General features: G+C 35.6%; 1 protein-coding gene across 3 annotated transcripts in view; it reads left to right on the top strand.

The window, feature by feature from the left end:
• The window catches only part of POLQ (DNA polymerase theta), a 106,880-nt gene that overhangs the window by 16,832 nt on the left and 62,547 nt on the right, over positions 1 to 27,501 (top strand). For all 3 annotated transcript variants that reach the window (XM_059065410.2, XM_067034496.1, XM_067034497.1), the window contains 9 exons: positions 236 to 383; positions 2,556 to 2,702; positions 4,288 to 4,500; positions 6,512 to 6,651; positions 8,114 to 8,318; positions 8,644 to 8,786; positions 21,971 to 22,164; positions 23,045 to 23,169; positions 24,478 to 24,721. In XM_059065410.2, coding sequence (XP_058921393.1) covers positions 236 to 383; positions 2,556 to 2,702; positions 4,288 to 4,500; positions 6,512 to 6,651; positions 8,114 to 8,318; positions 8,644 to 8,786; positions 21,971 to 22,164; positions 23,045 to 23,169; positions 24,478 to 24,721 — 1,559 coding nt within the window. The remainder of the gene's footprint in view (positions 1 to 235; positions 384 to 2,555; positions 2,703 to 4,287; positions 4,501 to 6,511; positions 6,652 to 8,113; positions 8,319 to 8,643; positions 8,787 to 21,970; positions 22,165 to 23,044; positions 23,170 to 24,477; positions 24,722 to 27,501) is intronic.

The raw sequence follows: 27,501 nt of genomic DNA on the forward strand, positions 1-27,501 counted from the left end.
GGAGGTCAGTCAATATTAGTTGAATGAATATATTTCCTACTCACCTTGCATCATAAGGAAGTTTATTTTCTTCTTTTTCTGTTTTTTCTTTGTTTTATTACTGACTTTGTGTAACTGATTTTTATCATGCGTTTGCATAGAAAAACCTTTTCCTTGAAGCAAAATGAATGACTTTAAAATGATATGAAAACGTTTTGATAGTACTACTACAGTGGCAACTTCTCTTTCTTTTTAGGGAGATGAGGACCATATTGTTAGTTTATGTTATGAGACCATTCGTGATAACCATTCAGTATTACTTTTCTGTCCATCAAAGAAATGGTGTGAGAAGTTGGCAGATACCATTGCCCATGCGTTTTACAGTCTACACCATCAAGCTGAGGGTAAGTTACTGATGGCAGTGAAAGCCTCTATACTTAGGACATTTGCTTGAAAGTAATGTTAATAATTATATTAGCAAAGCATGGCTCTCTTTCATCATTGCCACCACCTGCCTACTGGATACTCCTTTGTAAAACTATGCTTTTGTGACTAATCATCTCCTTATCCTCCTTACAGACAATGTGTACACACATTCAGACTAATCTTCAGAATTTTAGAATGTTGGATTTCTACAGGTATATACTGAGGTTCTTCATCTAGGATCCATGGGCTTTGAGAGGTTGACCTTGAAGCCTCTAAATTGTATAAAAAACTTCACATATACACATTTTTTGGGGGAAAGCAGTCATCTTTTTTATATTTCCAAACTATAACTCTAAAAAGAATCATACACACACACACACACCCGTATTTGTACATATACATATATACATATGTATTGGGTTGGCCAAAAAGTTTGTTCATAACATCTTACAGAAAAAGCCAAATGAACTTTTTGGCCAACCCAATATTTAAAATCGGCTTTACTGAGGTGGAATTTATGTGGAATAAAATGTACCCACTTGAAGTGTGTAACTTCATGAATTTTAACAAATGTGTTCACCTGTTTAACTCCCCCACTGTGATCAACATGTAGAATATTTCTGTCACTCTAAAATGTTCTCTTTTGCTGTCAATCTCCTTCCTCTATGCCCAGCTTCAGGGAACCACTCATATATTTTCTGTCACTCTAGGTGAGTTGTGCCTTTTCTAAGAATTTCATATAGTAAGTGAAGTCATATTGTGTGTATGTGTCTTTTGTGCCTGGCTTCTTTCACTCAGCATAATATTTTTAAGATTCATCCAGATTGATACTTTTATCAATTTGTTTCTTTTTTATTGCTGAGTATTGATCTAGTATATTGCTATAACCATTAGTATATATTTTTACTGATTCTAGGATGAGTACTAGCTTATGGTCCCTTGGGGTCAAAGATAAGTGTAGGGAAGACAGAGACCAGTTCTAGTTACAGAATACTATGATATTTTATGACTTTGTTATGACAGTGGCATCTTGAGGACAGGTGATGGATATCTCAAGCCAAGCTCCAATAAGTAAACTTTGCCTGAAGTTATACTGGGTAGACTCTGATCCAACGTTATAATATCTCTTCTAGTTCCCTCTTAATTGATACTTCCTTATTATGCCAACTTATATTTTTTTATGTGAACCATGATAACTTATATTCCTTAATAACCAGAAACATTATTAATATCTTCTTTGCTTGAGGCTCTGTTATTTTGATTTATAGCAGTGGTTCCCAAATCCTAGTGCTTAGACTGGAGCCTGGGCTATGATGAACTTTTCACCAGAAAAGTAAAGACAAGGCAGCACATTTTTCATAAAGATGAAGTTTAAATTTTGAAATTATCCCTACTAATTTTTTATGTTAAAATAACTTTTCTTTTGAAATAAGGAATCACTGATAATTTAAAAAAAATTTTAAATTGTCCTTAGAGAAATAAAACTTTGGCAACCCTCTGTGGATCCTCAAAATTTTAGGAAAAATTTACCTAAAATACTTAAAAATATATAAAATATAAGAGACATTCTATGAGAAGGTTTACTAGTTCAGAAATCCAAAAGTCTAGGAAATTCTTTAAGCAAACATAGTTCTTGCATCTAAGAAAGTCTTCTGGGGGAAGTTACCCATAGAGGCAAAACCAGAGGGTAATGTATGATTAATTACCACGTTGGTGCCAAAAAGGCTAGAAGAATTGTCATTTAGAACTAAGCTCCTATGTGATTCTGACACTGCTGGTTTGGGGGGTGGGGCACACTTTGAGCAAGGATTTTGATTTTTAGGCTCTAAGTGGTAGTATCTGTAATTTTCTCTGTCCTTCAGCTGTTTCTTTTGATCTCCTCCTGTGGGCTTGATCTCACCCCAATATAGTGTTTCCTAAAGTTTGGTACATATTAGAATTGCCTGGGGAGATTTAAAAATTGTTATGTCCAGGTTGCATCGCATCGCAAAGTCCAGAGGTGAATGCCAGGCATCAGTATTTTTAAAAGATGTCCAGGTGATTATTATATGTAGTAGTTTCAGAACCATTGCCCTCTGTCATGACTCAGGCAGATAGCAGTTAAAGAGGTCCAAGGGGAGGTGACAGTGTCGATGATTTTTTTGTGACAGGATTGGTAAGATCATCTGAACTTCCACCAGTGATACTGGAACAAAAGGGCCTCCTAGAAGTGATGGATCAGTTAAAACGTTTGCCTTCAGGACTGGACTCTGTGTTACAAAAAACTGTACCATGGGGAGTAGCGTTTCATCATGCAGGTATCCGTATTTATAATATGTTATTAAGAAGCCCCCTCTAAAAATCCTTATAATTTCTTCATTTTTATTTTTATATTTGATTTGCATTTGATTTCTTATTAACCACACTTAATTCTCTTAGATTTCATTTTAAGAAGTTGTGTGATTAAGGTTAAACAAGAATAAAACAAACACGTAGGTTTACTTATCTGTATGGTATATAAATACTAGATATAAGCTTTTTTGTACCATTGGGGAAGTGAATTCTAAAATTATTACCTTTCTATATTTTGTTTCCTTAAAAATTATGTTAGAGTGGTACTTGCTATCCTAATTTTATGCCACTCTGTTTCCTTTTATCTCAAGGGGTATTGGAAATATTCTCAGGAGTATATCAAAATCAAATTAATTTTAGAATTTGTCATATTTTGAGAAGGCTACAAGTGTTTAAAAACCAAATACCTGGGTTGTCAAAATTGTAAGGGTTATGACAGTCACCGAATTAAATAACTTCTTTCAGGGTTTGATCTGTCCATGATGATACGTGCTGAGGATATGATTAAGAATATATAGTTTCGGGCTTCCCTGGTGGTGCAGTGGTTGAGAATCCGCCTGCCGATGCAGGAGACACGGGTTCGTGCCCTGGTCCGGGAGGATCCCACGTGCCGCGGAGCAACTAAGCCCGTGAGCCATGGCCGCTGGGCTTGCGCGTCCGGAGCCTGTGCTCCGCAGCGGGAGAGGCCACAACAGTGAGAGGCCCGCATACCGCAAAAAAAAAAAAAAAAAAAAAGAATATATAGTTTCTATGATTAGGAACTTAACCTTTTCAATTTATTTAAAATTTTTATCATGCTATATATAAATAAATTTTTAAAATATATATATATATACCCACAAACACATAAAAGAATATTTTCATTGTATATAACTTATAATGCATACTAATAAAATGAATACCTGTGGAACCACAACTTACTTACAAACTAGAACCCCAATCCTTTTGATTTTTTTTAAAATAAAAGAAAATTAAAAATAAGCCACATAAGTTTGTATTCTATATGCTGTTTTTCATTTACTCATGTATTTGTTCTTCAGACACATTTATTTATGTGTCTCACCATGGTGTTGGATAGACCCTGCAGATACTGTCATAAAGCATGTCTCATGTCTCTACCTTCAAGGAGTTCTTGTCTAGAGCAGGGGTCAGCAAACTACAGTCTGCTGGTCAAATCCAGCTGTTTTTGTAAATAAAGTTTTATTGGAACACAGTCTTGCCCATTTGTTTTGTGGCTGCTTTCATGTGACAATGGTAGAGTTGAATAGTTGCAGCAGAGACCATCTGTCCTGCAAAACCTAAAATATTTACAGATAAAGTTTGACAACCCCTGGTCTAGAAGATGAGATAGAAGTACAGTATACAGTACAAGGGTTGGCAGATTATACTCTTAAATTGGTAGACTGTGATTACTTCTTTGTTTACAGTCATAACAATAGCTTGAAAAAAATCTTTACATGCTTGTAACAGATTCTCAGATCCATTTATAAGTGATCAAATACAATATTTTCATTATATGTTAATATATGCTATTGTAATTTCTTTTTTTAGGTCTTACTTTTGAGGAGAGGGATATCATTGAAGGAGCCTTCCGTCAAGGTCAGATTCGGGTCTTGGCAGCAACTTCTACTCTTTCATCTGGGGTGAATTTACCTGCACGTCGTGTAATCATTCGGACTCCTATTTTCAGTGGTCGACCTCTAGATATTCTTACTTACAAGCAGATGGTTGGTCGTGCTGGCAGGAAAGGAGTAGACACAGTAGGTAAGTGAGTTTGAATTTTGTAATAGTGTTGCTGAAGGACAGTGTCAGTCTACCTGAAATTGAATGGCAATCCATTTCTTATCGTGCTGTGTTTCTTTGTTATCCAAAACACTAATGTCATCCTTTTGGATTTACTTAATATTTATATGAGTATAACTTAAAATTTTCATATCATCAACTATTGATTTCCTAGTAATGTAGAGTCAAGATTTTCTTTTGTATTATATACAGTGAAATGATTCAGTAGTTGTAGCACATTGGCTCAGTAGTTGTGGCACGTGGGCTCTAGAGCACAGGTTCAGTAGTTGTGGAGCACAGGCTTAGTTGCTCCGTGGCATGTGGGATCTTCCTGGACCAGGGATGGAACCCGTGTCTCCTGCATTGGCAGGCGGATTCTTATCCACTGTGCCACCTGGGAAGTCCTGTCTATGTATTTAATTAATAAGTGCTTTCACATATTTTTGTTCACTTGATTGTTTCAGTAGGCTAAAGCATTTAAATTAGTGAGTGTTATAATGTGATTTCTAGGTATCTGTTAATATTTTTTATTTTATTTTTGATTATCATCATATATAACTGATATTGAACTCAGGTTTGGCTACTCACTACACGATAGGCCGGTAAGTCAAGTGACAAGGTGTTGAGTTAAGGAAAGTGACTTTATTCAAAAAAGCCAGCTAACCAAGAAGGAGAAGATAGTGGACTAGCGTCCTTAAAAATGATCTTAACATCTTGGTGCAGGCAAAGATCTTTTAAAGGCAGTGTGAGGGAGGGTGCTTCTGGGTGCATGAGCAGCTTGTTCACAGTTCTCGGATTGGTTGGCATCAAGGTGAAGTTTCAAGCATCACCAGTTTTCTGGGTTCAGCTGGTCTGGGGTCTACATGCTTGCAGTCAACAGTTTTCATCTGGGGGTCTGCTTCCTATAGAACAACTTAGGAAGTGTGTTAGACCTTTTATCTATATCTTTCAGGGAACTGAGAATTCGGTGACTGCTTTGTGGCTGGTTTATAGTCTAAATTGTTACCAGTTTCCTGGCCCAACAGCTATTCTTTGTTTCTACACCTTCGCATTTCCTAATCATTAACTCTTGAGCCAGCCTTTTGAGACTGAGGGGAGGCCTGGGAGCTTTTTACTTCAAAGGACAGGGACACAGGGACTGGTATGCAGTTTCATAACGAGTAATAATTTGCATCTGCATTTTCCTTTATAGTTTTCAAAATATCTATTACTATTATATACTTAATTTTTCAATAAAAATAGTTAATCCTGTAGGGAAGGAAAAAACTTTTCCTCTACCCTCTTATGTTCTATGCCTAGTGCCTGCAAATGAAACTGACAAATTACAGATTAACAGGAAAAAAGCCATACATATTTAACTTGATGTTAATATTTAATTTTTTACATACACAAAGTCCCTAATAGAAAAGTAAAAATCTAAAGAAGCAGTTAGATGCTGGGGGCTTATGTACCCTTTTAACAAAGGGTGATGAATTATAGAGAAGTGACAAGACAAAGGAAAAGGGGTTTGGGCTTCTAGGGAGGTGGTAGATTGTGGGAAGGTAGATATATGCTGGAGATTAATGCAAGTTATGGTTTCTTTAGTGAGGTTTGTGCACACCCATCTCAATACTGACTTTTTGTCTCCAGTGATAAGAATTGCCCTCCTGCTGTGAGAGACAGGAAGGGGAACACCGTCACAGAGAAATTTATGTCCTGCTTCTAAGCAAACAAGGAGAAAGCAAAGAGCTCTTTCAATGTTTGCTGCTTCCCAATTGGCTTCAGGTCAAAATACTCCTTATGCTAAAGTGGCATATTTTGGTGTGGCATATTCTGATCCCCTTCAATCTAAAATTTGGAAAATAAAAACATTAGTGATAATTATATGAGTATAACAACCACTATCATCTCTTGTCTCCTTTTAAACAAGTAAGCCAGTTTAAATTCTCTTTAGCAGGTATTTTATATAAATGTGTTGGGATTCTGCAAATGTATAGTTTTTTTTTTATTATAGGTGAGAGTATCTTAGTTTGTAAAAACTCTGAGAAATCAAAAGGTATAGCTCTACTTCAGGGATCTCTAAAACCTGTTCGTAGCTGTTTGCAAAGACAAGAAGGAGAAGTAACTTCGAGCATGATAAGAGCTATTCTGGAGGTAAGAGAGAGTTCATTAAATTACCATTTGCTTTTTTGTTCCTATAGTACAATGATAGAACTTTAGTATCTGAAAAATCTTAGCTTTGTGTTTCTTTATGAGATTATTTATAGCCTTCCCAAGTCTGAACCTCTTCTACTTTACATAGTTATTTCCTGGAGTTTAATACAGCTAGTGCCATATGAATCTACTTCAAAACAGTGGATTAAATCACAAATGCCAGATGGTTATTTTTTAGATGTTCTTTATTATTTTCTGAATTTTAAAAAAAGATGACAAAAATGGACCTTAGTTCCTCCATCCAGATAATACCTGTTGACATTTAAATAAAATTATATTACAAATACACAATTAGAAGTTGCAAACTTCTAAATATGGAAATATGTAAAGTGAAAAATAAAACCTTTTGCTCAGAGTCCTCAAAGGTAACCCCTTTTAACTGTTTCATGTATTCATCCAAAAAAGTTTCTATTCCTATACCAGCATGCCTTGCTGTTGGTTTCATTGATGGTGCTGGAGGACTGGTATTTTACTCATTCTTGTTTTTTCCCCTTTAGCTCTGTTTGAAAAAAAAAAGAAAGTAATTGATAGCATAGGGTAGGTAAGACTGTAGAAAGTAGGCACTCATACAGTGCTGAAACTCTTTTGGAGAGCAACGTGGCCATACCTACTAAGAATTTTTAAAAAAATGCACAAAGCCATTTATCCAGCAGATTCACATCTAGGAATTTTACCTAGGGATGTATTTGTGAAATTTCATCAAATTAAAGATACAAGAATGTTTATTATAGCTCTATTGGTAATAAGAAGAAACTGGAAACAACTAAAATACCATTAAAACTAAACAAATCTTGGTGAAGCTATGCTTTGCTGTCATTAAAAAGAATGAAATAGCTCTGTTTAGAATGATTTGGTATGTTTCCAGTATACATTAAATGAAAGAAGACAAGGGGCAGCTTAGTATATGTAATAGAATAGTTTCAGGAAAATGATATCTATAAGATGCCACTTTCATCTTTTTCTACACCGATTCTCAACCCTCTTCTAGGTGGGTAGTATTCAATACTTGCATTCTTATATGCCCACATATTTAAAAAAGGAAGGTTGAGAAGTATTGATTTGGTTCATGGCCATGAACCATCAACACCTCCTTTATATTATATATGTTACATACTTATATATGTATATTATTTAATTATGTTGTTAATTCCCACATTTCAGATAGATAATGTTTCATTTATTTTCATTTATGAGAACATGCTATATCTACTTTTAAGGAAAACTTCATGTTGTCAGTAGGTGTTATCTACCTTTGTAATGAATGATGGTGGAAGAGTTAATAAAGAGTCTCTACATTAAGATGCTGGTAATACTTTAAGAAAACAAAGTAATTTCTTTTATATTTTGAGGAACTATGTGTCTTATTAAAATGTTACAGAATATTTCAAACCTCTTGTCTCAGATAATAGTTGGTGGCGTGGCAAGTACATCACAGGACATACAAACTTATGCTTCTTGCACATTTTTGGCTGCAAGTATGAAAGAAGCAAAGCAGGGAATTCAGAAAAATAAAGATTCTGTTCAACTTGGAGCAATTGAGGCCTGTGTAATGTGGCTACTAGAAAATGAATTCATCCAGATTACTGAAGCTAGTGATGGAACAGAAGGTAAATTATTCTTAATTGCAACTTACTCACTTTTTCACCTTTAGTGATTTAGAGTACCTAAGACTGCTTAGTAAAAGGAAGTTGACTTTTCCAGCATTATAAAAGGAAACTGACTTTTCAATTCATTTTTAGTAAATCAGTTCTGTGTTCAGCAACATCAGACAATTAGCATAGAGCCTACTAATAAATATCCATGCATTGGATTCTGTTTGTAAAATTTATCAGAGCCTTAAAATGTTAATTATAGAATGCCAAAAGACAGCATTTGTTTTATTTTATTTTTAACATTTGGTCCTTTATTTCTCCACCCCCAATCCCAAATCAGGAAGTGTGTATCATCCAACACATCTTGGTTCGGCAACTCTTTCTTCTTCACTTTCTCCAGTTGATACTTTAGATATTTTTGCTGACCTCCAAAGAGCAATGAAGGGCTTTGTTTTAGAAAATGATCTGCATATTGTTTATCTGGTAAGTTCTGTTTTCTTCATTATTATATTTGTGAAAATTGGGAGAAAATACCTATAAGAATCCTGAGCATCAAAGATACCCTAAGGGAATATCTTGTCTGCTTTCCTTGACTAGGGTAGTACTGGTGAGAATAGAGAAGAAGTAAGAAGAATTGTTGTAAAGTAATGAGCTAAATGTTCTAGTGACCATTTCAGTCTACTTGCCTACTGTCTTTTTTCTCCAGCTTTCTTTCAAAAAGTATATGAGGTGATTTATTAAAAAATGTGTATTATATAGTATGTAACAACACAGCAAAGGACAGTGAGATATCTGGAAATTAAAGATAAGATCATAATGTAAAACTCAAGCAAAGGTCGGTACATAAACAAGAACACCATTCAGTCATGTACAGTTGTTGTGCCCAACATTGGTTCTGGGCTGTCTAGCACCCGTAGCAAAGAGGGAAGCTTTGTTAGTCTCAATATTCATAAGATAAAAAACAAAAAAATTTAGGAGAAGCATTGCATTTTATTGCCTAAGAGAAATGTCCTACAAAGACACTATGGGACTTAGATTCTTGGTAAAATATTTATAGTAAATGCAATTAGGAATTTTAAAAGTTTGTTTACATTAGGTAATCTTTTATAAATATTATTTCTTATAACAAAGATTTTTGATAAGAATTGAGTAAAATAAAGTTTGAGATCATATTCTCTGGGAAGAACCTGACTGGAAATAAATAACTTAGTTTTGCAATTAAGGGCAGATGTGGGGAGTGGTGTAAGCAAGATGGTGGTATAGGAGATCCCTGGCTCTAGTCCTCATCAAAAATACAGATTAGCAACTATTCACAGTCAAGAATGCCTTTCTGAAAATCCCAGAACCTGGTGGTGAGGTTAAAACACTCTCTTAGAGCACAAAAACTGAGAGAGGCCACATTAGAACACTAAGAGAAGTGGTTTCACTTTAACTCTGTTGCCTCTCCTTCAGGCAAGCACCGTGCCACACTGAGGCATCCAGTTTCTCTAGTGGGGAGAAGAGAGTCAAGGTAGTCATCCAGTTTCCTCAGCATTCTGGAGTATTCCCTGGGAAGGTCACTTCTGTCTCGCCTCATGGAGAACCCTGGGAGAATTGGCAAGGCTAGACCACCAAGGGTCAGCTAGTAACAAAAAAATGGGTGAGGCTCACAGTGACCATTGTGTGGATCATGGCAGTGGCTCTGTATCTCTCCTGGCCACCTCGCCCAATCAGAGGCCAGTAAGTGATTCCACTCACTGTGGCATCAGAATGACGTCCCCATCTGTCCAGGAAGCAGGGTGAGCAGTTCTGCCCAACTGGCATCCCTGGCTAGTGGCCTGTGCATAATCCTCAATGTATATTTATAAATTTTTATTTTTTATAACTTTGGGAGAATTCGTGGAGGGAAAAAGTAGTAACAGAGCCAGATTAAGAATGTGATTTATGAGCTCTTAATAAAGGTCATAATAAAAACCTTTTAATTAAAAAAAAAAAAAAAAAAAGAGAGAGAGAGCCAAGCCAGCAGCCCACCAAACTGCAGAGCTTGCTTTTAGTCTTACCTGATCAGGGAGCCTGACTGTGGAACATAGCCTGGAGTCCTGCATGAACACAGAGTTCATCCTGTGGGCACACGCAGCTCTGGAACACAGTCTTTGTCTACACCTGAACATGGAATCCAGCTAATGGCACCAACCAACCAGCCAGGGAATACAGTTTGTTCCTGCCTGACCAGAGAACCCAGGCAGCAGCCCTGCCCAACCTCAGAGCTCAGCCAGTGGTCATGCCTATCCATGGACCCCAGCTAGCAGTTCCACCTGACTAGGCAGCTCAGGCAGTGGTCCTGCCTGAATGCAGAGCTGAGCCAGTGGCCCCACCCAACCAGAGGACCTGCCTGCCCTCCTATGGACTCTACCAGCTGGCCCTTTCTAGAACCCCAAGCTAGCCTGACTAGTGAAGGTCTTTCTCTGCCAAAGCAAATGTGAGGATTGGAAGTGGTGACTGCTTCCTCAAATGCACAGACACCAACACCAGTATGCAAGAATAATGAAGAATCAGGGAAACATGACACCACCAAAGAAACTGATAAAGCTCCAATAACCAAACTTAAAGAAATAGAGATCTATGAACTGACTGACCAAGAATTCAGACTAATCCTTTTAATGAAGTTCAGTTAACTACAAGAAAACACAGATAGGCAACAGAACAAAATAAAGAAAACAATACATGAACATAGGGAGAGTTCAACAAAGAAGCAGAAACCATTTTTAAATAGCCCCTCAAGCCCCCTAAAACCCCAAATCCCAGAGCTGAAGAATACAATGAATGATCTGTAAAATTCAATAGAGAGCTTCAAAAACAGACTTGATCAAGCAGAAGAAGGAATCAGTGAACTCAAAGATAGGTCATTTGAAATTATACATCCAGAGGAGGGGGGTGGGGGTTGGGGGGATGGAAAGAATGAAGAGTGAAAAAACCCTGCAAGACTTATGGGATGCCGTCATATACATTATTGAAGTCCAAGATGGAGAAGAGAGAGAGAAAATGGCAGAAAGTCTATTTAAAGAAATAATGGCTAAAAACATGCCAAATATGGCGAGAGATATGGACATGAAGCTAAAAGGACCCCAAACAGGTACAACCCCAAAATGACTTCATCTAGACACATCAAACTGTCAAAAATCCAAGAATCAGAATTTTGAAAGCAACAAGAGAAAAGACTCTTATCATGTACAAGGACACCTCAAAAGGCCATTAGTGGATTTCTCAGCAAAAACTTTGCAGAGAGAATGGTATGATACATTCAAAATATTTAAAGAAGAAAACTGCCAACTAAGAATGCTATACCAAGTAGTGCTGTCCTTCAGAAATGGAGGTAAGATAAAGACTTTCCCAAACAAAAGGTGAGGAAATTCATCACCACTGGACGTGCATTATAATAAATGTTAAAAGGAGTTCTTCAAGCTGAAATGAAAGGATGCTAATTAACAGTGTAAAAACATATGAATGTATAAAACTCACTGGTAAAGGTAAATTTATAATCACATTCAGAATTCTGAATGTAATGGTGGTATGCAAATCACTTTTATACAAAAGTTAAAGACAAACATTGAAATAACTATAATTACAATAATTTGTTAATAGATACACAAGGTAAAACATAAATTGTAATATTAATGGCATAAAATATGAGGGGATGGAGAAGTAAAAGCATAGAGTTTTTGTATAGCATCAAAGTTAAGTTGTTATTAGCTTAAAATAGGATTTTATAACTATGTATACAATGGAAGATCATTCAGCCATAAAAAAGAAGGAAACCTTGCCATTTGTAACAACATGGATTAACCTGGAGGGTGTTGTGCTAAGTGTAATAAGCCAAACAGAGAAAGACAAATTTTGTATGGTCTCCTAATGTTGAATCGGAAAAGTTGAACTCAGAAACAAAGGAGAATGGTGGTTACCAGGGGCTGAGGTATGGGGGACATGGGGAGGTCAAAGGGTACAAACTTTCAGTTAGAGGCATACCTCCTTGTTTTATTGAGCTTTGCTCTGCTTCATTGTGCTTTGTAGATACTGCATCTGTTTTTTAGAAATTGAACTTTTGTAGTAACCCCACATTGAACAAGTCTTTTGGTGCCATTTTTCTAACAGCATTATTTTTATTTTTTTAACTAAAAATTTGTATTTTTATTTATTTATTTTTGGCTGTGCCTTGCGGCTTGAGGGATCTTACCTGTGGCTTGTGGGATCTTAGTTCTCCCACCAGGGACCGAACCCCGGCCCTCAGCAGTGAGAGTGTGGAGTCCCAACCACTGGACTGCCAGGGAATTCCCTAACAGCATTATTTTTAGATAAGATGTGTGCATGGTTTTTTTTAGACAAAATGCTATTGCATACTTAAGAGACTACTTTTATATGCACTGTTAAACCAAAACATAACTTTTATATGCACTGGGAAACCAAAAAACTTGTGTGGCTCGCTTTATTGTGATAATCGCTTTATTGTAATGTTTTGGAACTGAACCCACAATATCCCCAAGGTATGCCTGTGTAAGATAAATAAGTTCTGGGAATTTAATGTACAGCATAGTGATTATAGCTAATAATACTGTATTGTATGCTTGGAGTTTGCTTACAGAGAGAATCTCACCAGACACGTGCACACAGTGGTAACTATGTGAGGTGATAGATGTGCTAATTAACTTGATTGTGGTAATCATTTCACAGTGAATACATATGTCAAATCATTGTATTGTACACCTTAAATATATACAGTTTCATTTGTCAATTATACCTTAATAAAGTTGGGAAGGGGGAAAGAGCAAATGCATGTGTTTTGATAGGCAAGAGAGTGGGGGGTAAATTTGAAATTATAAGAATTAGGAAGGCTTATCAAGAAATGTATTTCAATAAAAACACTATATAGAGGCAAGCAGAGGAGAAATTTCTGGACAAGGCCCCCCCCCCCACCCGCCTCCTCCTGCCTTCTAGTGAACATGTGTATTATGTGGGTGATAATGTGTTCAAAGTTCTGTGCCTGAGAATGTGTCTAAGGAGAATCTCAAAGCTGGTCTTACCAGTTTTTTGGCATGGCATTAAAAATAAGTCTCATTTATTGTATGGTGGTTATGATTATGGGCTCTAGAGTCAGACTGCCAGTTTACTTCTATGAAAATTAGATTTAATGCAAGTTACTACAATAATTGCTGATAAAATATGTGAGTGAGACTTCTGTAAAGCTCTGAAAAAAAGTTATAATCTATATGGGAAAACAACTAGAAGGATACTGTTCACAGATTATTTTGCAATTTTCTTTAATGTCTAACTTCACTTGACCAAAAGAAAAACTGGATTTATGAGACAATGTATTGTGGGTATGGTTTACATAAGAAAGCCATGGTAATTTCTAATCAATAGACTCACACTCAAAAGACCTTAACCCTATCTCAAAAAATTGTCAAGTTAATATACATTTATATTTTAAATAAAACATTTAAGTTTGCATGTACTATTTTGATTTTTGAATACTTAAAACATTTATGTGATTCAAAAGTCAGAACTATATAAAAAGGAATACCCAGTGAAGTCTGGCAGCTATATGTCAATGCCCTGCATGCCATTTCCTCTCACCTTCATAGATAACTGTTTTCATTAGTTTCTGGTGTATGTCTTATCTTTTTCATTGTATAAATATTAGCAAGTGCTTAGATACAATCTCACTTTACCTATCTTATTCAGAGGATAGTATTCTATATACATTACTTTGTACCTCTTTTTTCCCTTTAACAATATATCTAATATATCTTGGAAATCACTCTTTGTCAATTCATGGAGATTTTTATTCTTATTTGTATAACCCCGTTGTGTATGTGGATATACCATTGTTTATTCAGTCAGTTCTCTGATGGATATTTGAGTTGTTCCCAATATTTTGGTATCACAAATGATGCTGCAGTGAGTAACTTTGGAGTATATTATTGTTTAGTTTAGTTTTGATGGAGGTGTATCTTTAGGAAAGAATCCTAGAAGTATGATTGCTGGGTTAAGTGTAAAGACATATGTGATTTTGGTTTTGCAAAATTGCCCTCTATAGCGTTTGTATCATTTTCCAGTTTTACCAGTGCTATATGAGAGTGGTTATTTTCCCACGACCTCATAAATAAAGTTATATTGTCAAGCTTTTATATTTTTGAGTGTACTTTTAATTTACATTTTTTATTATGAATAAATTTGAACATTTTTTCTATATGTTTAAGGTAGTATTCTTTTATTTTCTATGAGTTGTCCATGTCTTTTGCACATTTTTCTATTGTATTTTTGGTCTTTTTCTTAAATTTTAACAATTCTTTTATATATATTAGGGAGAGTAGTTCTTTGTGGTATAAGTATTTTTCTCCTAGTTTTTCACTTGGCTTTTGACTTTGTTTATTGTGTGTTTTGTACAGCATTTTTTAAAAACTGTAGTTGAATTTTGAACTTTAGAATCAGTGAGAAATGCTTTTCTTGCTCTGAGATTATAAATTCTCTCACATTTTCTTCAAGTAATTATATGATTGTAGTCCCTCTCTTTTGAGCTCTGTTCCATTTAGAGTTTATTCTAATATATGGTTCTTCAATTTTATCTTTTTTCATAATGGCTATCTGTAGTCACATCTTTATTTATTAAAAAGATTTGTTTACTTTGTGAAAAATTTTCTTCAGCTTTCATTTAACTTTTTTCTCCAATTTTTATGTACTAATCTGCATTTGTGTTTAGATGCATTTCTAATTTCCATTTGTTGTTGGGTATATTTCTATTTCATTTGTTGACCTGACAACAGACCAATTTTACCAATATGTACACTACTACCTCTGTTTTAATTAAAAGCTTTTATTGTATTATCTAGTAGGGTTAGTTTTATTGCTCTCCTTTTTTAGTGTTCATAAGTATTCTTGCTTACCTATCTTTTCATATTTCGCTTAGAATTAACTTGGTATTTTCATTGGTATTGTTAAATTTATACATTAACATGGAGGAGAACTGACTGACATCCTTTTTAATTTGATTGGTCTTATTCATGAAAAGAGATGTTTCTCTATTTCTTTGAGTCTATTTTGGGGCTTTCAAGAGTGTTCTGAGAATTTTCTCTTAGGGAATTTGAGTTTTTTAAAAATAGCTTTGTTGCAATACAATTCTCATAGTATATAATTTAAAGTATACAAGTCAGTGGTTTTTAATATGTTCACAGAGTTGTGCAGTCATCAACATCTAATTTCAGAACATTTTCATCATCCCAGAAAGAAACCCTGTACTCATTAGCAGTCACTCCCCATTTTCCTTCAACCTCCTTATCCTCCCCTACCCCTGAGCAACCACCAGTGTGCTTTCTGTTTTTCTATAGACTTTGTATTCTATTCTATTCATATAAACGGAATTATATAATATGTGGTCTTTCATGGCTGGTTTCTTTCACTTAGCATAATATTTTCAAGGTTCATCCATGTTTTATCATGTATCAGTTCTTAAGTCCTTTATATTGCAGAATAATATTTCATTGTAGAGATATACTATGTTTTTATCCATTCATCAAAATGATGGACATTTGATATGTTTTTACTTTTTGACTGTTATGAGTAATGCTGCTGTTAACATTCATATTCAAGTTTTCGTGGTCATATGTCTTGAATTCTCTTAGGTATATCTCTAGGAGTAGAACTGCTGGATCATATGGTAACTCTAATTTTAACTTTTTAAAATATTTTTTTTGAGGTACGTGGGCCTCTCACTGCTGTGGCCTCTCCCGTTGCGGAGCACAGGCTCTGGATGCGCAGGCTCAGCGGCCATGGCTCATGGGCCCAGCTGCTCTGCGGCATGTGGGATCTTCCCAGACCGGGGCACGAACCTGTGTCCCCTGCATCGGCAGGCAGACTCTCAACCACTGCGCCACCAGGGAAGCCCTAATTTTACCATTTTGAGGAGCTTCCAAAGTCCTAAAAAGCAGCTGCATAATTTTACATTACTACAAGCAATGTACAAGGGTTCACATTTCTCCACATCTCTCCAATGCTTGTTTTTATCTGTCTTTTTAAGTATATCCTTAGGGGCTTGAAGTGCTATCTCATTATAGCTTGAATTTGTATTTCCCTAGTAGTGATGTTGAACACCTTTCCATCTGTTTCTTGACCACATGAATATCTTCCTTAGAAAAATATCTACTCAGATCCTTTGCCCATTTTTAAATTGGGTTATTTATCATTTTATTATTGAGTTGTAAGAGTTCTTTATATATTCTGGATACAAGTCTCTTATGAGATACATGATATGGATATTTTCTTGCATTCTGTGGGTTGTCGTTTCAAGTTTTTGATTATGTCTTTTGAAGCACAAAGATTTTTAATTTTGATGACAATTAACAATGTTAAGTCTTCCAGTTAGTGTACATGGCTGTCTTCACATTTGTGTAGGTCTTTAATTTCTTTCAACAATTTTTATAGTTTTCAGAGTACATGTTTTATATGTCTTTTGTTAAACTTATTTTTAAACATTTTATTGTTTTTAATGCAATTGTAAATGGAATTCCTTTATTAATTTTCTTTTCAGATTGTTTATTGAAATGTATGAACAGTTTTTTAATATTTTGATCTTGTATGCTACAGCCTATTAAACTTGTTCATTAATTTTAATAGTATTTTGGTGGATTCCTTAGGATTTTCTGTATACAAGTTCATAGCATCTGCAAATAGAGGTAGTTTTGCTTCTTCCTTTCCACTATGGATGAATTTTATTTCTTTTTCTTGACCTGTCTAGAATCTCCAGTTAAATACGAATAGAGATAGTGAGAGCAGACATCTTTGTCTTGTTCCTGAACTTAGAGGGAAAGTGTTCAGGCTTTCACCATCAAGTATGATGTTAGCTGTGGATTTTTTGGCATAGCCTTTATCAGGTTGAGGAATTTACCTTCTATTCCTAGATTGTTGAATTTTTTTAATCACAGAAAGGTGTTAGATTTTGTGATGTGCTTTTTCTGCATCTGTTGAGATCATCATGGGATTTTTGTCCATTATTCTATTGATACTACATTATTTGATTTTCAGATATATTCATCTTGAATTTTCTGGGAAAATCTCACTTGATCATGTTGTATAGTACTATTTATATGTTGCTAGATTTGGTTTGCTGGTATTTTGTTGACGATTGTTGCATCTACATTCATAAGACACATTGGTCTGTAGTTCTTTATTCTCATGATGATTTTGTGTGGTTTTGAGGTAGTAGAATGAATTAGGAAGTGTTCCTCTCTCTTTTTGGAAGAAATTATGAAGGACGGCTATTAATTATTTAAACATTTGGTAATAGATTTCACCAGTCAAGCCATTTGAGCTTAGACATTTCTTTGGAGCACATTTTTGATTACTAATTCAGTCTCTATTCTTTTTGTAGGTCTATTTAGATTTTCTATTTTTTCTTGAATCAGTTTTGGTAGTTGGTATGTTTCCAGGAATTTGTCCATTTCATCTAGGTTATCTAATTGGTTGGTATTCAGTTGTTCATAGTATTTTTTTATGATTCTTTTTATTTCTATAAGGCAGTAGTAGTGTCCCCTCTTCCATTCCTGATTTTAGTAATTTGAGTATTCTCTCTCTTTTTCTTGATCAGTCTAGCTAAAGTTTTCAGTATTGTTTCAAAGAACTGGTAACAATACTTAAACAAGGAAGCAGTTAGACTGAGGCAGCTTTAATGTCTTAGCAGCTTATGTAAGCAAACCAAAACTTCAGCCTTAGTCAATGCACTTGAATCCAAGAAAGTGAAACTTGAGAACAACCAATCACAAAAACCCACTAGGTTTTCCTAAATAAGGCAACTGCTGAAGCTGTAACCAGTACTGTAATTGCTTTGCTTTTCTTCAGCATCTTCTCTATAAAAATTTTGCCCTGGGCTTCCCTGGTGGTGCAGTGGTTGAGAATCCGCCTGCCGATGCAGGGGACACGGGTTTGTGTCCCGGTCTGGGAAGATACCGCATACCGCGGAGCGGCTAGGCCCGTCAGCCATGGCCGCTGAGCCTGTGCGTCCATCTGGAGCCTGTGCTCCGCAACGGGAGAGGCCACAGCAGTGAGAGGCCCACGTACCGCAAAACAAAAACAAAAACAAAAAACTTTGCCCCTAGCTCCTGTCATTAGAGGGCTCCTAACTGCCTTTGGTTTGGCGCTGCCCAATTCTAATTGGTGCATGCTCAAATAAACTCTTGAAAATTTTAATGTGTTTCAGTTTACCTTTTAACAGAACCTATTTTGGTTAGGTTGATTTTCTCTATTATTTTTTACTGTTTCATTAATTTCTGCTCTTTATAGTTTTTTTTTTTTCTTTCTTGCTTTGGGTCTCCTTTGCCCTTCAATTTGCAGTGTCTTAAGGTGGAAGATTAGGATATTGATTTTAGATCTTTATTCTTTTTTAGTATAGGCATTTATAACTATAAATTTCTTTCAAAACACTACTTTCACTGTATCCCATAAGTTTTGGTATTTTATGTTTTTGTTTTTTATCTTCATCCGTTTCAAGGTAGTTTGTAATTTCAATTGTGATTTCTTCTCTGAACCATTGTTATTTAGTAGCATCTTGTTTAATTTCCACATTGTGAATTTCTAAAATTTTTTTAAATTAAATTTTATTTTTTATTTATTTTTTTTGCGGTACGCGGGCCTCTCACTGTTGTGGCCTCTCCCGTTGTGGAGCACAGGCTCCGGATGCGCAGGCTCAGCAGCCATGGCTCACGGGCCCAGCTACTCCGCGGCATATGGGATCTTCCCGGACCGGGGCATGAACCCGTGTCCCATGCATCGGCAGGCGGACTCTCAACCACTGTGACACCAGGGAAGCCCCCTAAAATTTATTTTTAATTTCATTCCATTGTCAGAAAACATATTTCACATGATTTCAATCCTTTTACATTTATTGAGGCTTGATTTATTGCCTAGTAGATGGTCTGTCCTGGAGAATGTTCTATGTGGCCTCAAGAAGAATGTGCATTCTGCTGTTGCTGGTTGAAGTTCTACAGATGTCTGTTAGGTCTAGTTGATTTACTGTATCGTTTTCACTTTCTATTTCCTGTTGATCTTCTTAGTTCTTCTTTCCACTGTTGAAAGTGGGGGTATTTAAATCTTCAACTCTTATTTTGGAATTGTCTGTTTCTTCATTTCTGTCAAGTTTTGTTCATGTGTTTCGGAACCCTGTATATATTTACAGTTGTTATGTTTGTTTGATGGATGGGTCCTGTTGTCATTATAAAATATTCCTCTTCTGTGAACTTTTAAAAAAACGTCTATTTAGGAGTTAGCGACAGGGAGGGCCGGGAGCCTGGGCTTAGTTTTGGGGGAGGAGGTGGCCAGTTTAGGGTCTCAGGGGAAAGAAAAAAAATAAAAAATAAAAAAAAAACGTCTATTTTATCTGATATTAGTCTACTTACTCTGGCTTTGTTATAGTTGTGGTTTGCATATTTTCCCTTCCTTTTACTTTTGACCTGTTTGTATTTTTGAATCTGTAACGTGTCTCTTATAGACAGCATATAGTTGGATTCTGTGTTTTTTTAATCCAATCTGTCAATCTCTGTCTTTGATACATTATTTAGCCCATTTGCATTTCATGTTACTATTGATGTAGTTGGATTTACATCTTCCACATTTTGTCTCTTTTCTATATATCTCACATCTTTTTGGTTCTCTTGTACTTTTACTGATTTCTTTTGAATTAAGCAAAACTTTCTAGTATAACATTTAAATTTCTTTGCTTTTTCTCTATATTTTTGAAGTTATTTTCCCAGTAGTTACTGAAGGGGTTAGCATATACAGTTTAAAATTTATAGTTACTTAATCCCATTGAGATATAGAAACATTATTCTTGTATAGCTGTATTCCTATTCCATTTTTTTTTCTTTTTGGTGCTATTAGTGTTATACATGTTACATCTAATCTACATATGTTACAAACCCAACAGTACATTGTTATAATTGTTATTTTATACAATTTTATGTCTTTAAAGAAGCTGAGAGTAGAAAGGAGAGCAAATATATACTTATAAAATTTGTTATATTTACATTTTTATTTAAGATTTGTGCTTCCCTTTATTTGTCTCTATGGATTTAGTTACTATCTCTTGTTATTTCCTACTTCAATATAGCTTTGCTCCCATCTGCCTCCTTTGGGCTGTTATTGTCAAACATTTTGCATTTTTATATGTTTTGTACATACTGTTTTGTACAGTTGCTTTTTAAAGTCAGTCAAGAGAAGAAAGGAGGGGAAATATGCAATAATACTATCTTTACAAGTACCCACGCAATTACCTTTGTTGGCACTCTTTGTTTTTCTGTGTGGAATTAATATACTGTTTTGGGTCACTCTCCTTCAACCAGAAGAGCTTTTCTTTAGTAGTTCTTGTAAGGCAAATCTGCTAGCAACAAATTTTCAGTTTATCTGGGAATGTCTTTGTTATGCCTTTATTTTATAAAGTTAGTTTTTCTTTATATAAGATTCTTGGTTGACTTATTTTTTCTTTCAGCAGTTTGAACACATTGTTTCACAGCATTCTGTCCTCCATTGTTTTTGATGAGAAGTCAGCTCTTAATATTTTTTGATTTCCCTTGTATATGAAGCATTGTTTTTCTTTTGCTGCTTTCATGATTTTCTCTTGGTATTTTACAATTTGACTCTGATGCATCAGGGTGTGGATCTTTTTGAGCTTTCCTAGTTGGAGTTCACTTTTAGTCTCTTGCATATGTAAAGTTTTCCATTAAATTTGGGAAGGTTTTAGCCATAATTTCTTCAAATATTCTTTCTGTTCCTTTCTGTCTTCTTCTGGTACTCTCATTATGCATATGTTGGTACACTTTAATGCTTTCCACATTTCTCTGAGGCTCTTTTTTTCCTTTTTTCTCACCTCTCAGATTGCATAATCTTGATTGATCTGTCTTCATGTTTGTTGATTCTTTATTCTGCCAACTTGCATCTACTGTTGAGCTCTATAGTTAATAGTTCATTTCAGTTGCATTTTTTAACTCTAGAATTTCCATTCGGCTCTTTTTTAAAATCATTTCTCTTTACTCATATTCCCTACATGATGAGACATTGTCATCATACTTTCCTTTACATTATTAAGCATGTTTTTTTTTTGTTGTTGTTGTTCTTTGACCATACTTATAAGGTCTGTTTTGAAGTCTTTGCAGATATTTCTGACATCTGGAAACCCTCAAAGGTGTTTCTTTTGCCTGCTTTTTCCCCTGTGTTTGGGACACATGTTTCTGTTTCTTTGCATGTCTCATTGTTTTTTTTTTTGTTGTTGAATCCTGGATACTTCAGATAATATATTATAGCATTTGTGAATATTGATTCCTCTTCCCCCTCCCTGTATTTTCTCAGAAATCATAAAAAATACTTAAGATTGTATTTAACATCAGAATACTGAGATTAAAAGTGTCTATGATTAAAGTTCTTGGATTCTGTAAAATCCAGCTTGTATGCTTAGTGGTCTCTTCTTTTCTCTTGTCAGTGATTAAATTACAGTTTGTGATTAAATGAAGTTTCCATATAAGTGAGGCATTATCACATTTAGAAATTTTTCCAAATACTGAAGCTTTTGTTTTTAATATGAAGTTTACATTTACAATTTTGTCCCTTTTGTAATGCAGTAGTTTTAGGTAATGAATGATGCTTCTTCCCTTTAGGTTACACCTGTGTTTGAGGATTGGACTACTATTGATTGGTATCGATTTTTCTGTTTATGGGAGAAGTTGCCAGCTTCTATGAAACGGGTGGCAGAGCTAGTGGGAGTTGAAGAAGGGTTCTTGGCTCGCTGTGTGAAAGGAAAAGTAGTAGCCAGAACTGAGAAACAGCACCGACAAATGGCCATCCATAAAAGGTAAATATCAAGGAGCCTGGACTATCCAGTTTTTAACACAGTATTGGATATACAGTAGATGTCCAGTTTATTGTAATCACATTCATTGTCATTAAAATCAAAGTTTTGGCTGAATATAGTAAAAATTTTCAACTTCTTTTATTTACTGAATTTATTGATATTTTAGTTTCTTCTTTGTAGCTTATAAGAAACCACTATATATCAAGACTTTTTAAAGTAGAACATTTAATTACTTTCTTCCCTTAAAGAAGATATGATCAGAACTGCCAACTTAGTTTGGCTCCATTTGAGGATATGGTTTATATCATCCTTTGAAGTGATTTGTTACCAGTAGGGAGGAGCCAATTAAAAGATTCAGGTAGGGAAATTTTACAGGCTTTAGCTTCTTTGAAATATAATAAAATTATTTTTCTTAAAGCATTAGTCTCATATTATTTACATCATAGTCAAGTGTAAATTTGTAAGGATTATATACTTGGATTATTTGTGGCACAATTGCCTTTCACTTCAAAACTTTTTTATAACCAAATTTTGATTGAAATATGATTAGGTGATATAATTGTGTATCAAGTGTTCTTTAAAATTTTTATGCCATCATATTTCTTGAACCAAGTCTCATTTCTTAAAATTAATTAGCATTATTGAAATATGGACAAAATCTTTTTGTTATACAGATATTAGTTTTTTGCTATAGTACTAAAGTTTGTCAGAATTTACAAGCATTGAGCTCTTTGTCCACTAATCCTATATCCTATTAGGAATCTTCTCACCTTCTCACCCTCTTACCTTTTTTGGTTCTTTCTTGTTTCTCAATGTACATTGTACTTTCATAGTAGACATAAGTGACCTCTTACCATAATTTTGGTAATTTACTTTCCAGGTTTTTTACCAGTCTTGTACTATTAGATTTAATCAGTGAAGTTCCCTTAAAGGAAATTAATCAGAAATATGGATGCAGTCGTGGACAGATTCAATCGTTACAACAGTCAGCTGCTGTTTATGCAGGTCAGTTAAACAAGTGTTCCCACATTTATTTAAGACTCTGTGGTTTGAGGTCAAGTTAAGATTACTTTTTTTCAAATTCCATTTTACTGTAGGTTTCTCTAAAAGTGAGGGGATCATGTTAAACCATAATTTTGTATAGTTCCTGTCATCATCAGAACACCCAAAACTATGACTCCTGTGGGCTCAGTTACCCTGCTACAGAAGACTGGCAGCTGGCTGAGTGTCTGGATCTTGGTCCCCTTCCATTCCCTAGCCAACTGCTGACCATTGTTCTTCTTTCTGTTTTTCTGTCTTTTTTTTTTTTTTTTTGGTGGGGGGTGTATTGTAAGAAGAAACAACACAGTTCTCACTGGTCTTCATTTTCTCATCAGGTTATTGATTAATACTTGTTATTGTGGAAGATGGCAAGTGGAGAGAGATTTCTGGACTTCTGTCTCACTGTTCTAAATATCTCTTCTCTAAGGAAATACTGGTCTTTCTTAATAAAATTAAACTCTTCTAAGCTAGGCAAACAAGGGAAGTTCTAGGTATGATTTTACCAAGAAATCCTTAAGCCCTTAGGGAGGGAAATCCTGGGCTGCTGGAGAGTGTGTTTACATGTGTAAGAAGTTTCACTGTGAAATTGTGTGCATGAGAGATTACCGAGGGAAAGATGCCAGGAGAGGGTAGGAAGAAGGGAGAGACTTACCCTTCAACTCACTGGCATCAAAGATCTCAGATTACCTCTAGGGTTAATGTTCTTGTAGGGAACTGATTTTCTTAATGACTTGACACTTGGCTACTCTGGCTTCTTTATTTCAAGAGAGTATAGCTATCAAGCTGGGCAACCTTTTTTTTTTTTTTTTTTTTTTTTAAAAGAAATTATCAATGGAACTTTCACTCTTTGTAAATAATCCTCTCAGCACTTGACAATTTAAATTAGCTCTCTTGTTTTCCTCTAGGTGAAAAGAGTTCTTTACCTGTTTTAAGAGTTCTTTCTTCCTTAAAGAAAGTAAGGAAAAAATTGAGAGAGAGAGAGAGAGGGAAACTAGTGAGGGCTTTTTGTTTGTTTTGTGTTTATGTGCTCTGCCTCAATGTTTTCAAATGTAAGTTCATGATTAACAAAAAATGAGATGATATTTAATGTGTCTAGCCAATTAGCTAGGCCCTTAAAGATGTCTGCTCTCCTATTATGTTATACCTTGGGCCTGTTAAACTTTATAATTCTGCAGAAAAAACAACAACAGTGAAACAGAAATACATCTCAAGAAACAGAGAATTGGTCTAGAAAGAATTTTTAATTCCATAAATATTATATGAATATTCTAGGGATGATTACAGTGTTTTCCAACCGCCTGGGCTGGCACAACATGGAACTACTACTGTCCCAATTTCAGAAGCGTCTTACATTTGGCATCCAGAGGGAGCTGTGTGACCTCATCCGGGTATCCTTACTTAATGCACAGAGAGCCAGATTCCTCTATGCTTCTGGCTTTCTTACTGTGGCTGATCTTGCCAGAGCAGATGTTGCTGAGGTGGAAAGTGTTCTGAAAAATGCTGTGCCTTTTAAAAGGTAAGAAAAATCCCTTTGTCTACATATGTTATTAAATGAAAACAGGTCAATTTGTAAATAATAGATAATATATTAAAATATTTTTCCCTTAGATAATAATATCATGCCATATTTGGTATAAGTGGAAGAAAATGTGGCTCCTTTTCCCCTTTGAGGATTAATTTTTTCTTTTTTTGTATATTTAATATTTTAGGACTTTAAAGACACTTCTAAATGTATGTATCATAACTCTCTGCTAGAAAGTTTGAGTAAAGTTAAGTTACCAATGTTTCTGCTTTGATGGATTTTAGTTCTCAGTATATATCCAGGGCTCATCTTAGATTTTCTTCAGGCAAGAAAACTTTAAAATATACTCTTCTTGAATATTCTTTGGAATACTAGTCCCTCAAAAACAGTTTACAAGAAGAGGACTTCTTGGTGTGTGTGTATGTGTGTGTGTGTGTAACCAATTCATTGAATGGGCTGAACTCAGCATATTATCAAGGAATAGCTTAATTATTTTCTCAACCACTCTTCTTTGAACTCACTGTCATATGGAATCTCAGCCAGATTCTATAGCTGTTGAGGCAGTTTCACATATTAACAGTTTTATTTTCAGGTTTTAAAAATTTGTTCTAAATTAGAGCATTAATCTCATTTCCAGTTCAGTGCTTCTTTCCTCTTTGGTTTGACACAGGCTCTGAAATTTGAAACTTGTGGGAAGGGATGGGGGCATAGTCAAAGAAAGGGCCTCGGGCTTCCCTGGTTGCGCAGTGGTTGAGAGTCCCCCTGCCGATGCTGGAAGCATGGGTTCGTGCCCCGGTCCAGGAGGATCCCACATGCCGCGGAGTGGCTGGGCCTGTGGGCCATGGCCGCTGGACCTGCGCGTCCACTGCGCAGTGCCACCTCACATCATGGGCTCTATTCCGTGTATTTCGGCAGCAACGCAGGTGTGATTCTTGCTAGTGGGCCCTGGTACAGCATGCACTACAGCCAGCATAGCTATAGCTGTATAGCTACCTCTACCTAGATTTTGAAGGATGAAATTGCTTGGAGTCTTAAGCATATGCAACTCAAGCAGAGAATGTGGAGCTGTGGGGGCAGGGTCATCCCCTATGACCCCGGATTGGAAGATCCACTGGTGGGTGATTTTGTCACTTTGGGGTGTGCCTCTGGCTGAAACCTACATAGAGTATGCTTTAAAACCTACTTATAAAGGTGTTGATCTCCTCTGGAGCCTGTGATTTTCACAGAATCTTTGGATATATTCATACTTGCTTAGAAATATGTAACAAAAGACCTGAGGTGAAAAAATTCAGATGTGGGAGTATCTCTGTGGTAACAACATACCACATATCATACTCTTACCCCTTCCAGGGAGTCATCTGAAGTCAGTACGCATTTTAAAAAATTTAATTGGAAAAATTTTGTAAACACATTTTGGAATCTCTTCTGTGTGATTCTAAGGCCATTATTGCCATGACTGATTCTTCTGAAAGCCCAGAACCTTCACTGATCAAAATTAATGAAACATAGTAATATGAGAAATCAACATTATCTGCCTCCTCATGTGACATACTGAGAAAGACACAACATTACTCCTGGAATATTTTTATCAAAAATGTCTAATGTGAATTTAACTGTAGAGAAACATCAGAGAAACCTAAATTGAGAGACATTCTACAAAGTAATTGGCCAGTACTTTTCAAAAATATCAAGGTCACGGAAACAAAGACTGAGGAGCTGGTTCCAATTAAAGCAGGCTAAAGAGACATGACAACTAAATGTACCACCTTACTCTAGATTGGATTAGAAAAATGACATACTTGGAACAACTGGTAAATTTTGAGTAAGGTGTGTAGATTAGATACAGTATTGTATTAATGTTAATTTTCTGAATAGAAACTGATGTATTTGGAGACTGGCCACCCTTTCAGTGCCTGGTACGTAAAAGCCAGAAAACCCATCCAACATTCAGATTGTCTCAAATAGCTTGCCATTACCAACAATCTGTAATGAATTACCTTGTGCATATGTATTTTTATATTGTTGGTGATGTTTCTTCAGAGTAAATTCCTATACATGAGATTTCAGAAGGTAAGTACATATATATAGATTTATTAGATTCCAAATTGCTCTGCAGAAGGGTCTAGCCAAGTTGCACTCTCACTAGTCTATTACCCCTCAGCTCACCAGTAGAATCCATTGTTAGAGGTTGTTAAAAAACAAAATTCAGCTGAGTAAATTTGAAGATCCAACTAGCTTTATTAGGCAATTCATGAATTGCAGCATCCAATCTAGGAACTAGAAGGGGTTTTAACTAAAACATGGAAGGTTTTTATAGGAAGAAGGATAGGGCAAGGAGCTATTAGCAAAATAAAAGAAAGGATTATTTTTATACAAGCGCAGCTTTTTGGGGGTAAAAGGGAAAGGCAAGGGGGTTTTATCATGCAGATTGTATCTTGGGGGTGGGTGGGGGTGGGGGGTGTGGAGAGGGAGGATGGACAGATTACCTCTTGGTGCTGACCAGCAAATTCTAGACTGGTTGATTAAGATTACATTTCTGGTGAAGGTCAAAACTGCAATTAGGTTAGATATTAAATCTAGGTTTGATATCATGGGCTTTAGCCATTTGGGGCCTGTGGCTTTTCTCTTTAACAATTCCCTCCTTTTCATCATACTCTCAGCCTGAGAGATGTGATCAAAATTTAAGGCATTAGCTTCGCTCTCAACTACTGCTCTGCAGCTTTGTTGATCTTTGTTGTGCTATCCATAGGTCATGACGTCTTTGATGAACTCCT

This window comes from Kogia breviceps, chromosome 5 (genome assembly GCF_026419965.1).
Source record: "Kogia breviceps isolate mKogBre1 chromosome 5, mKogBre1 haplotype 1, whole genome shotgun sequence".
NCBI classification, from domain to species: Eukaryota; Metazoa; Chordata; class Mammalia; order Artiodactyla; family Physeteridae; genus Kogia; species Kogia breviceps.